This window comes from Pteropus vampyrus, unplaced genomic scaffold (genome assembly GCF_000151845.1).
Source record: "Pteropus vampyrus isolate Shadow unplaced genomic scaffold, Pvam_2.0 Scaffold483, whole genome shotgun sequence".
Lineage (NCBI taxonomy): Eukaryota > Metazoa > Chordata > Mammalia > Chiroptera > Pteropodidae > Pteropus > Pteropus vampyrus.
Window position 1 is genome coordinate 274,479 of NW_011889264.1, and position 12,966 is coordinate 287,444.

General features: G+C 30.2%; 1 protein-coding gene across 12 annotated transcripts in view; it reads left to right on the plus strand.

The window, feature by feature from the left end:
* NFAT5 (nuclear factor of activated T cells 5) overlaps positions 1–12,966 on the plus strand; it is a 108,355-nt gene that overhangs the window by 53,173 nt on the left and 42,216 nt on the right. For 4 of the 12 annotated variants that reach the window (XM_011382584.2, XM_011382586.2, XM_011382583.2 and 1 more), the window contains one exon: positions 10,125–10,683. In XM_011382584.2, coding sequence (XP_011380886.1) covers positions 10,125–10,683 — 559 coding nt within the window. Of the gene's footprint in view, positions 1–4,817; positions 4,931–9,612; positions 9,675–10,124; positions 10,684–11,507; positions 12,410–12,966 lie in introns of those variants that run through there. The other 8 variants (XM_011382588.2, XM_023524621.1, XM_023524624.1 and 5 more) reach the window with 7 other exon arrangements.

A 12,966-nucleotide genomic window follows, 5' to 3' on the forward strand; every position in this document is an offset into this window, starting at 1 on the left:
GCCATTTTCCTGATACAAAACAAGTTATCCAAATGAATTGCTAGCGGTTTTTGGCAAAATAAGGAGTTGATCACGAAGAAATGCAAATTGTGAAAGGCATCTTTTTTTGTCATAGTATAGATTATAAAACATAAGCATTTTTACAGGTAAAATTTAAGTATTTAGGAGAAATAAAACAGTTAACCAGAATTTGGGGTTTCTGAAAAGACACATGGGAGGTATTTTTCTTAACAGCTTTATTGAGATATAGTTAACATACCAGTTAAATATATATTTAAATCTACTTGTATGTTTATCTTTTATCTTTAGATTTCTTTTATTTATAATAGGAAGTCTTTGACAGAAGAGGACAATAAATTTTAATCATTTTTAAAAGCCAAACTATTTTCTTTTTCTATTCTAGACTCTATTTGTCTTCATTTTGGGATATGGCATTATGTTTATTAGTTTATATCAAAATATGATTTTGCTAAGGTGATTGTTTCAAGTTTCTTTTAAATTTTTTTTTAATTTTTGAGTAAACGAATTAATCAAACCATACATTTTATAACTCAGTGAGAGAATCTTAAGAATAATTAGGTAGTAATTCTTTTGTTGTTTTCATAAAATTGTTATTTTTACTTCTAGAAATTATATATTAGTACTCTTTTTAGAGGTAACCTATTTTCAGTACACTAATACTTTGTGGCAATTTTTAACATGTATAGGGATGTATACCCATAAAGCATGTATGATAGAAATCTCCATTGAATATCTCCACTACTTTGATCACTGAAAGTTTTTAAGGCTGTAATTTACATTAACAACTTTACATGAAGTGAGCCATATAATAAAGTTTTCTTTTAGTAGAGACTTATTAAATAGTGCTTTGAATTCTGTGCCCCAGCAATTAATAAATCTCAGTTACCTAACAGGTATTTTCTATGATGAAAGAACTTGAGTGCAATTTACACTATAGGAGAACACACTCAAGAACTAAATTAATGTTCTGTAATCAAAAAACTGCTATGCTTTTTGTTCATTTCAGACACCTGAATTAAAATTTTAGGAATTTCTAAACCATCCATAACAACAAAACTGTACAAAAATTGAGTTGAAGAAAATACCAGTTGTCATTTTTGAGTTCCTGCTTTGTGACAGGAATTGCGCTAAGCAGTTTGCATGTCATTATATCTCAATCCTTCCAAACACAGTATACCTCTCTTCTTTTCTCCTGGGGTCTGTGTTTTGCTCCTTGCAATTGTTCATTAGGGAATTTAGCATTGTGTGCTATCACTTTAATTAGGGAAAACAAGATTTTGGAAGGCAGTGTGTAGGACGTTAAATTGAAAAAAAAAAACCATATATTCCTCCTCTTCAAGTTTCAGGATCTACAAAATGGGAATATGATTTCTAGAAGAATATTAATTTTTAATAGAAGTGATTCACAGCAACAGAATTACATAGCCCACTGAATTTATTACAATTTAAATTTATTAATATTAGAAACTATTTACAGTTATGTAATTTGGACTTCCTTGTGGACAAAATTTGGGGAGTAAATTTCCCTTTGATTCCTCTCCTGTGTTAACAAGGTTAACATATTTCAAAATTTTGGCAATTTATGCAGTATACTGTTCTTAAGATTATGGTAAACCCAAAGCCCATTAACAGGAAAGGTGATTCACCTGTGTAACCTATATATTGAAGTTGTGAGCTAAAAGGTGAGTTGATCTTGGTTATTCCCTATGGCCATTTCTACTTTTCCTAGAAAACCAGACCACTTCCAAGAAGGAAGGCAGATCCTAATTACAAACATGTTGCAAGTAGGTTTAAAAACTCTACTCCTCATTCTGTCTTTTTACTGATATTACATAATAAATCTAGATACATACATTCATACAAATTAAAATATGTTCATATGTATAGATTTATACTAATATCTGCATTATTAAAATGAAAAGCATAAGCAAACTTAGGCCATTACAGTTAATTTGGAAACAACTACCAGTTCAAGACGCTATCCATATTATAAATTATCATTGACAAAAAGTACACATGGCCTATTATTGATTTAATCTTTAAATGTTTCCCTTTTTATTCTCAATAATTTTTAGGAATAATTTTGTAAATATTGTGATTTATTCAGTTTTTGGTAGAATAAACATGGTTTTATATTCCCTAAGTTTGTAGAATAGCATTTTAAAACTTCACAGATTCTCAACCATTGATAGGCCAAATACATATATAAAATTGACACAATTTCTATTTTTATGTGTTTTGTACAATTTTGCATTATTAATTTCCTGGAAGCGGACTTTTTATATCACCTATAAGAGTGAAAATATCATAAGCAAATATATTGCCATAACTAATTGCTTTATTACAATTAGTTGTACAAATAATACTAACAAAGTTATATAAATAATATTTCATCCGGGGTAGGAGTGAGAGACATGGATTGGGGTAATATATAACAAAAGACTTCACCTGTTTCTATGGCTTCTTTCTTTTAAAAATAAAATCATGCATACTAAAATATTAGCATTTGTTAAGTATGGCCAGAGGGTTCATGGGTGTTTAGTTTTTATTTTTTAATTTAAAAAGTACCAGGTAGCAGTTGAGTAAAATAAGACAAAATGCCCAATGAACTATGCTTTTTAAAAGTAACAAAGGTGTGGCATATATTAGATACTTGAATTATTTTGGGCATAAAGAAGAGTACATTAACTTTTCCTCCATAAATACAAGTATGTGTTCATGGCAGTATTTATTTAGGCCAGTGAGGTAAAATTCATTCTTCTCATGTCACTCCTTCATTACAAGGTATTATGGTCAGTTAAATTAAATCAGAAAATGAGCACGAAAGTACCTCAACATGGCAGGCCCATGCAGCCGTGCTCTAGGTCAAACACACATACACAAACACACACACATACACACATATTATAGTTTTATTTCTATTTAGTTTTACCCATATGAAATATAATAAAATTAGCATGGGTTTTGGGACCATAAAGACTTAATTTGAATCTGATTGATATATCATTTCTGTCATGTAAACAGAATCTTGCGGAAGTTAAATTTCGAATACTATCACCCCTGTAACTAGGCAACAATGCCAACTTTATCTTAAAGTTACTTTGAAGATAAATATGTGAAATACTTAATATTACCTGACTATTAGTGATCATTGAATATGTATTGACCTCCTTACCACATGATGTTTCTCCTTTCATTTTTTTAGTACGGTTTTAAAACCTAGATCTTATTTTTTATAAAAACAAATTTTTAAACCTGGTTTTGCTTCTTTCTTTCCATTCTCACCCAGTTTGTTTTTTACTTTATTTTGAAGTTTTGTATATCAGCAAAGATAGAGCCACACACAAGGGCCATGGAATTTACTTTCTGAGACTTATTCTTTTACATTGGCACTCTCTCAATAGGAACCCTTGTATGTAAAAGGAACATTGATAGAGAATGATGAGTCATACAGAGAAGACAGTTCCTAATGGGATGATTCTGTAAAGTTGACTGTTTAACAGTTCTTCCTAGAATTCTCTCCCCACTTTTTTTTTTACTGACATGATAAAGTTGCATGATCAGTTATCAAAACTTCTATTTTTTGAGCAGTTTATGACTTATCTTCTGTTTCTTGCCTAGACAATTTATTTCGTCTACAATTGGATCTAATATATACTCTAATCCAGACCTAGGTATAAAACCTGATTAATTAAATCAGAAATATTTAATAATGCAAATACTATTCTTTTTTGGTCACCTCTAAAGAAGAAATGTGAAGACATTGCACTAGAGTAGGCAGGAATACCTTTATTATTTAATCTAAACTATTTTAAAATGTATTATATGATAAAGCATTGAAGTGACCTTTAAATAGCATCCCTCGGAACTTTTTCTCTCTGGTTCCTATTTTAGGTAATAGTGATAGTCTTTGTTTTGTCTTAAAAGTAACATTTTTCAAGTAGTACAAAAGTTATCCTTTTTTTAAAACCTGTACTTCCTGGAGTCTTCGACAATGTAATAAATGTAGTTATCAGCTAGTATAATTTTTTTTTTTTGGTGTTTAAATTATTCGAGATAGGAGAATTCAGATTAAAAGGAGAGAGTAATTATTATGTAATATTAGAACCCTGACTGGCAGTTTTATGGACTGGGGAAGAAAAAATGGACTCCAATAATTTAGTAACAAACTTTTCAGCTTCATCAGTAGTGCTAATTATTTTTTTTTAATAGAGCTTCTAGGATCAGACACTTTATGCATAGTAGCATATCTAATTTTTAAAAGTAAATTGGTTGAGGGGGAATGAGGAAGTATGTGGAAGTTGGCCAAAGAAATGAAAAGATTCTTTTTGCTGCTAAAATATAAATACTTCTTACTGCTTGAGTGTATTGGTCAGAACACATCCTCTTCTACTCTTTCAGAGAATTTGGATAAGGGCACAGCCTAAAAACACCTGTGAGAGAGAGCATTCTGGCTTATGGATTAGACTACATTGGTAAACAGGAGAACAATTTGGTGAATATGAGTTAACAAAAATTTTGGATAAGAAATTTCCCTACTTGCATTTATTTGGATGTTAATAATTTAATTTTTTAAAGTTTGTTTTAAAACTGCTTTTTGTAGCATATAAACTTATGTTGGGTGGGAAAAGTACAAATGAGAAATTGAAATCGTTTTAAACATAAATTAAATTATCAACCCTACAATTTTTGTTTTTTGTTTTTGTTTTCTTGGTTTTTTGGTAATCTGGATTGCTTATTTTATATGCTGGGATGCTAGTTGTTTTTTCTATTAATACACTTAACTTGCATTCTAGCTTCGTCATTCAGAGACAGGCATCGTGTGGTGGGTTGTGTGACAGTGTCTGTCAATAGTGAAGACAAATAGTGCCAGAGACACTTAACCCATCCAATCTCACCCAGGGTATAGGTCGGTTTTCAGACTTCTTCATAAGTCTTTTTTTTCTTTCTTTCTTTCTTTCTTTCTTCCTTCCTTCCTTCCTTTCTATTGTTTTGTTTTGTTTTGTTTTGTTTCTAAATAGTAGATTGATACTGATTGAAACTAAAACTTTTTGTAAAGTTTTAAACTTTACATCAATACTATAAGAAGAAAAGTAGAAAACAAAGGTTGGCATGTAAGGTGTTGATAAAGCAGGTTTGCAGCCACTTTGTGTGTTTTAGATTTTTCAGTCCCTTGGCAACACGAATGTTGGCCTTAATAATTTTTTCTCTCAATATCTTTCTTCTTTGATCTGAAAATATGTCCTCGTATATGATGACTTTTATCAGACAAGATGTTTTGATTTGACATCATTGTTACCAGTAAGAAAAATGAAATACTTTAAGGTTGAACAGTGTTTTAGACCAGAAATTGTTTCTAAACATTCTATGTTGTTCATTATGATTATTTTCTGAGCATTCAATAGTTTACTCCTTCTCCGTTCCACTATTGGTTTACTTATTAGCACACTTGCAAAATTTCATGGCTTTTGTTTTAATGACTTTCTTAGGAAATTCAACTGATTTTTCACGGATATTGAAAAGTTATAAAATATATTGAAGCTTAGTTAAATGTACCTTCTGTCATATTTTAAATCAGTGAAATATTTGTTTCTTCTGAAGACTTTAAAGAATGTTCCTAATTTCAAAGCTTTCTATAAAAAGTTTAGTTCCATAAAAAGTATCATCTCCTTTTTAGAGTATTTTAAGCACTAAAGTGATAGGATAATTAAAATAATTTCTAGTTCACAAATCTAGAACTAATAGTTCTTAATTTTAAAATATAGTTTAAGCAAGGAATATATAAACTATATATGGGTTTCTATATATGGTACCATTTAAAAATCTATTTTCATCTTTCTAATGAGATTGTTAGTACTTACAAATTCTGAATTATCCATGTAGATATTGTCTGTCATACTTTTTATCTCAGCTACTTTGAATATTCATAGTAAACTTTAATGAATCCATCAATTATTTAAAAAGAAGCCATATATCCAAGTTCACCATTATTACTGGCATTTAGTCTAGTAATTGGCTACTGCTAATAATAGAATTATTAGAACACTACAGATGTAATGTTTCCCTTCACTTATAAATTTTTGAATTAATCTATTCTTTTGAGATTATAAATTTACATTACTAAATTGTAGAAATGGTCTGTTGGTTTTCCCTTTGGTTTGCCGTGCTCTCTGTGGTCACATAAGATACTGTGGAAAAGTAAAATTCTTCTGGGCTCAAAGATAACTTTTTTCATAAAAGAAAAAATAAAAAAAATATATTCACTTAAGAGAATAAGTTTAAGAAAATTTTCCCTCTTTATGAAGGATTAGTCAGGGATTTAAATAACAAATAAAACTGTAAAGTTATAAAATAGAAATACATTATGACTGTTCCATGAAGTGAGAAAATAAAAAGTTGCTAAAACATTTTTATGTTGGAGTTTTTGTGTTTTTAATATCCAGCAATTAAACATAGTCTCTACATTTCTAATAGACAAAAATGGAGACTTAAAAACCAGAAATCTGGGGAGGGTTAGTTAGCATGTTTTGTTTGTAAGAACTTATAAATAAAAAAAGAATGTATATGAGGCAGAATTGCGTTAGCATTTAGTGCTATAGAATGTCAATTAAGTTGTTTCTTGATGTTGAATGATATAGTGACTGAAAAGTCTTTGTAGATATTTTAAGTACATTTACAGTATTTCCAGGATTGTTCTTTAGTGCTTTTCTGGGAATCCTTAGAAATGACAAATTAGTGTCTCAGAATATAAAATGTACTTGGTATAATTATTATGCATTTATTTTTTAATAGATAATAGTAAGCATTTTTTAGAACTCATGGGTTAATACACAGTAGGTCATTTAGCTTACCTGTAATTTCAAGAAAGTAAGTTACTAGCACGCTCTTTGTAGAAATAACAAATTGTTACCACTAAACTCTCAAGTTACTTCTAAACCTTTCCCTATTATCAGAGAATGCTATTATAGTCATATATAGTCTAAATACTTTTAGCAGTAAACTCTTTTTTAAGAAACCTGATGCGTCCGTTATGAACACATTGGTATATTTATTTGCCAATTTAACTTTAATATAACTTGACACACATAGCAAATATTGGCTTCTCTTAAATGAATTTAATAACAAAAAACAATGCAAGGCACTACGTTAGGTGTTGGGAGGGTATAAGATAAGAAAGATAACTGTCCATGCTCTCAAGGGGCTCATAGTTCTTATTCTCCACTTCACCATCTCACCTGGCAAATAGTGTACTTAGGTGATGTCTTGCTAACCAGAATGTAACATCTTTATATGCAAGATATTATGCATCGTTATCATCATCATCAGATCAACAATGATACTGTGGTAAAGAGTTTTATAGTTTTAAAAAATTGCCTCATTTGTTAGTCTTAAAATGAGTAGAATCTTTATAATTTAGGATCAAAATGAGGTAGGCTTTAAAAAGTAATACTATTTTTTAATTAAAAGATGATTACTGCTGTCATCTGACAGAATTTATGTTTTCAGTGTCATAGTTTTGTACTAATGAACTTTTTAATTTAATATCTATATCCAGGAAACTGCAGGTAAAATATAAAAATTGTGTGTTAGGTGTCCAAGGAAAATGTGTAGAATATTTTAATTTATGTAGAGTATGAGATCACAGTTTGGCATACCTGTCCCAGAACAGACATTTATATACGGTTATATCAATTGTGTTTTATAACCATAATTGTTTTGATAAGATTTACACGATAAATTCATACATACCTCAAAGAGCAATGTCTTGCATATTAAATTTATAAACACCACTTAACTTGCTTTTGAATTCATCATTACTTTTCAACTCTATTTTCTGTCTGTCAGGGACAGGGATCCCTGAGATGTTCATATTCTGCATTCTTGTGCATGGTACTTAGATTCAAAAAAGATGGATGGGGGAAAGCTGTTTATAGAAATATGAATTTACAGCATTAATGCTGCATGCTTTGTGTGTTCCACTGCAAACATTGCATGCTGCATACTTGTATTTCTCTGAAAATGAAGAGCATAGGCTCATACACACATAAAAATTAGTTTCTTTTTTTGCCAATAGTTGGAACAAATGGAGGAATGTTAGCCATAATACCTTATCTATTTTTATAAAATGAATTCTCTTGTATATTTCAGAAAACAAGGAAAAAACTTGTTATTTAAACCCAAAGTGGCTACAAATCAGCTCCTAAACTGTCACTGACATTAGCATCTAGATTTTGTAGTTTTTACAAATCTTTTAAAATATTTATTTATTAAGAAAACATTGCATTAATGCATGATACAAAATCGATAAATTTTTCTTTAAATTGGAATGCAGTTTAAAATGACTGAATTTTCCAATTTTGGCTATTGAATTTGACAAGGATACAAACTGGAAAATGGAACTGGTATCATCCAATTGCTTTAGGTTCTTTGACTCAATGGTAGTTGGGGAAACTCTTTCCATGCAGCACTGTGTAGAGTACATTATCGATGTTAATATTAATTACAATGCTCTTTAGCCTTGACAGTAATGAAAAATTATGAGTGAATTTAGTTCTTTCAAATAATTTAAGTGTTTTCGGTACATGTTTTCAATTTAAAAATAGATCTTTGGCACTTGGCTTTTGATTATCTAAACACTGGTATTTTTACATTTCACTCTTTATATTATAATTGATATGAATGTTGCAACTTCAATGACTGTATATCACAGTTTTAAGTTTCATCATACCACTTTAAAACAGTGGCATACTTGGCTATAGATAAAAATTAACTTTAAATTTAAACATATCTTAGTTATCTCTCACTTATTTTTATTTTTTATATGTATAATTATAAACCTTTCCATATCTTTTAGAAGATAAAATGGTATTTATAAAATTTTAGGACTGACAACTTCCAACCTGAACATTAATAGTATGCCTCTGAGGTTATGCTATTAAGGATTTAAAGTAGTAGTATTTTTCAATGAGCCATTCTGCCAGTTGCCACACATTTTGAAAAGATCTATTTAAATCTTTTTTTGCCAAGCATACTAGATCAATAATTTTATAAAATACCTTTTTATAGGAACTAATTCTGTTGCTCTCCAGTTTTTTCCTGCCTAATTCTTTGTTGTTAGATTCCAGCTAATAAAATTTACCAGTACTCATATTAGGAAATTCCTTTAATAGTTTAAATCAAGCAGTCCCTTCAAAGAGAGAGGAAATGGACAGTGGTAACCAGTTGCTGAGTGTATAATCAAGTACCATAAAAGAGAAATCCATCCAATAATCTGTCCTTACTCTGCTTTTCATTCTGCCATTTAGGATGGATTTATTTATTTTAGAGATCATGGTTTTGATCTGCCACTTCCAACTTCTAGACACCCTCAATGGTTAACTTGCTTCTTTTATAGCCCAGCATGTTCCATATCAAACTTTTTTCACTTTTATTCTTCTAGATTTTGTAACAGTCATAGTGACGATACCAGTTCCATTTTGCCTCCAATTCAGTTGATTACATATTTTTTTCTATTTATTTCTCATTTTATAATTGATATCTGGAATAATCAGCAGCTCTTTTCTCATTTATTTTCTCATATTTTTATTCCAGGATTTGCCTCTGAAGCAGGGAGTGTCTGCATTAAAAATGACCTGTAGTTCTCTGCTTCATAGGTTAGAAACTTATTTTAATATTTTGTGGCTAAGCACAGTCCCACTTTTCAAATTCTGTAATGAATTATTTAATTGGCATTGAATGTGGACCACAAGCATATGTTTTATATTGGGGTTTTCTTTATTATTTTAAATGATTAAAATTCAACAATATCCAGCTGAGGCAATAAAAGCTTTATTCTTGCTTTACAGCTTAAAGCATTAAATTAGATTAAAAAAAATCTATCGATTATAACACAAATAAAATAATGCTATTTTGGGCATTTTTTAAAAAATGCATTTCTTAGGCCTTGTATTGCTTGAAGCATTTATATTCTAAAACTTAACCAAATTCCAACTATTCATTTTGGGGAAAAACAATCAGTTCACAAATCATATTTTCAATGGGACTGCTAGCCAGCATAGGTGAAAACATGTATAGTGTATTTACTCTTAAATTGTACACTACAGATGCTTCTTCAGCTCCCTCCTCTTCCTCCATGGGCGGTGCTTGCAGCTCCTTTACCACCTCTTCCAGCCCTACCATTTATTCTACCTCAGTCACCGACAGCAAGGCTATGCAAGTGGAGAGCTGCTCCTCAGCCTTGGGGGTAAGTAACAGAGGGGTAAGTGAAAAGCAGTTAACCAGTAACACAGTTCAGCAGCATCCATCAACACCGAAGAGGCACACAGTCTTGTACATCTCACCACCACCTGAGGACTTGCTGGATAACAGTCGGATGTCCTGCCAGGATGAGGGGTGTGGATTGGAATCTGAGCAGAGCTGCAGTATGTGGATGGAGGATTCCCCCTCCAACTTCAGTAACATGAGCACCAGTTCCTACAATGATAACACTGAGGTACCTCGTAAATCACGAAAACGAAATCCAAAGCAGAGGCCTGGGGTCAAACGACGAGATTGTGAAGAATCTAATATGGATATATTTGATGCCGACAGTGCCAAAGCACCTCACTATGTGCTTTCTCAGCTTACCACGGACAGCAAAGGCAACTCAAAAGCAGGAAATGGGTTGGTATTTATATTTTTTTTAAGTTCTATCACCATTATGCAAAACAGACAAACAAAAATTATTCCCCACTTTTCCTAATTGCTCAGTTCAAGTTTGCATATAAAGCAGATACTAATTTTATCACTGAAATACATGAAAATTTTAACTTAGTTACCAAGTTTCACTAGAGAAAAAATATCAATAAATTTTTAGCTATAGGTATCTTATTAGGTATATGATTAAGTAGTAGAAAATGAAAATAATCTGTTTTGAAACAACTTAAATTTCAAATGGATTTATATTTTAAAGGATTTAAGAATATTTTTACTCATAATATTTGACTCTAGCATAGAAATAACTAATATGTAATAGCTCCAGCTAAAACAACTCAGAACATTCACAAAGGGTTGTGTTCTCTTTCACATTGTCTCCCCATTAGATTCAATCCATTTCCATTTTTGTGAGGATTTTAAACTTTGTTTTTCTTTAATTTGGTGAAAATAAGAAAAAACTAAGTCAATGGTTTGATTCTCATCATTTAGATTCACGTTAAGCTTTCTTTGATACATTGTGCTGACTTGGGATTTTTTTTCTTTTTTAAAATATATCACTATTTTTTTACTGTGTTTCTGGGTTATGTAGTTGAAGAGTGATAGAACAGGATCATGGGTACATGTTTGAGTTTTCCTTCATTTCTGCCAGTTCACAACACTCACTAAATATATTTTTATAGCTATATTACAGAATATTTACTGCTATATAGTACAGAATACTGTGACTTATTTTTAACTTTTTGATTTCTTTAGTACTTTTATTGTACTATTTAATTGCTAGACTTTTAAATTAGATTTTCCTATAGTGTATTAAACATAGTTTGATAAAATTTAACTCACTGGATTTTGAGAGATTACTTTTTTGGGAGGCAGGGTTTGGTCCTTTAGTTGACCCAGGATCTACAATTTCAGGTTGTCACAAAAAGTGATGGAGAAGCTTTCAATTGGTTTACTATTTGATGACATTGTTGACATCTTTTAAGTTAAAAATCTAATTGAGTAATATAGAGAATATTTTTAATGTATATTAAACTTGTCCTTAAATATTCTCTCAGTACATTTTTAAAGTAATATCTATCATTTAAGTAATAATTATTCTACACTACTTGCTTCTCTACTCTTATTTAAAACTCCTTTGGGGTGATACAGTTAAATGAAAATGCACATTTAAATGTTTTTCATTTTTAGAAAGTCCAGATTAGGAAATTATCTAAAAGAAAACTAGGCATACCCTTTCCTAAAATGTTGCCATTAGCAAAGTCAAGAATTCTATAACATATTTGTAGAACTATTACCTATGTAATATTGCTCTGAAACACAGTAGCACAGAACTTAAAAGGCTCATGTATATCTCTTATTAAATATGAGTATGTGGGTTTCAATGGAGAAGGTTATTTTTTTAAGTTTGAGTAGAGAGATTTTTATTTTTGTATGGAAAAATGTTTGTTTCAAATGAAGAACAAATAAAATTTTGATGTAGAGTTAGTCAACACACATAATTTGTAGTTGCTATTAAAAAGATTTCTTGACCTACATCTTTTCTGCTTCTGCTTTTGTATGATAGATATATCTTAGAAATGATTTGAGGTTACCCAGGGAAAGTATAATAACATTTGTCAAGACAAAATCTCTCATGAAATAATTCATGGAACAGAAACTCATCAAGCAGCAGAAGAAATGTCCAGCTTCTTAGGTAATGGAAAAATATTTGACTCTAGCATATGGAAATGATGGAAGAAGTTTAAATTTTGAATTATTAAGAACTATATCAAGAAAAAGATAAAACCGTTTGTAAATATATAGAAAAGTAGGTCTTCGAAGACAATTATTAAGAGGATCTCAAACTAAAGTCTTAAATTCTTCAACAAGAAAAATGTTAGAAACATGAAAGATATTTAGAGATGTTTTTAGAGATTAAGCTTTAGATCTAATATGCCATAAACTTAAAATTTATATATTCTAAATGATAGGAAATGTACTCAGATATATTATGTACAGAAGTTTAGTGATCTTCAAGATGGAAGCAGCATTTTTGTATAATTAAAATGTTATATAAAAGTTAGAGTTTAAGAAAACAAAACCATTTTTTTTTTAAAAAAACTAATCAGTATTTAAACATTCCTAATCATATCATTCTTAAATTCTTCAGCTAAATGTCCTGAGAATCATTAGCCCCATGTCTCTTCTAGATAGTCCTAAAAATTAAGGTATAATGTTATCTGGATGTGAAACATGATTTAGGCATTTTTT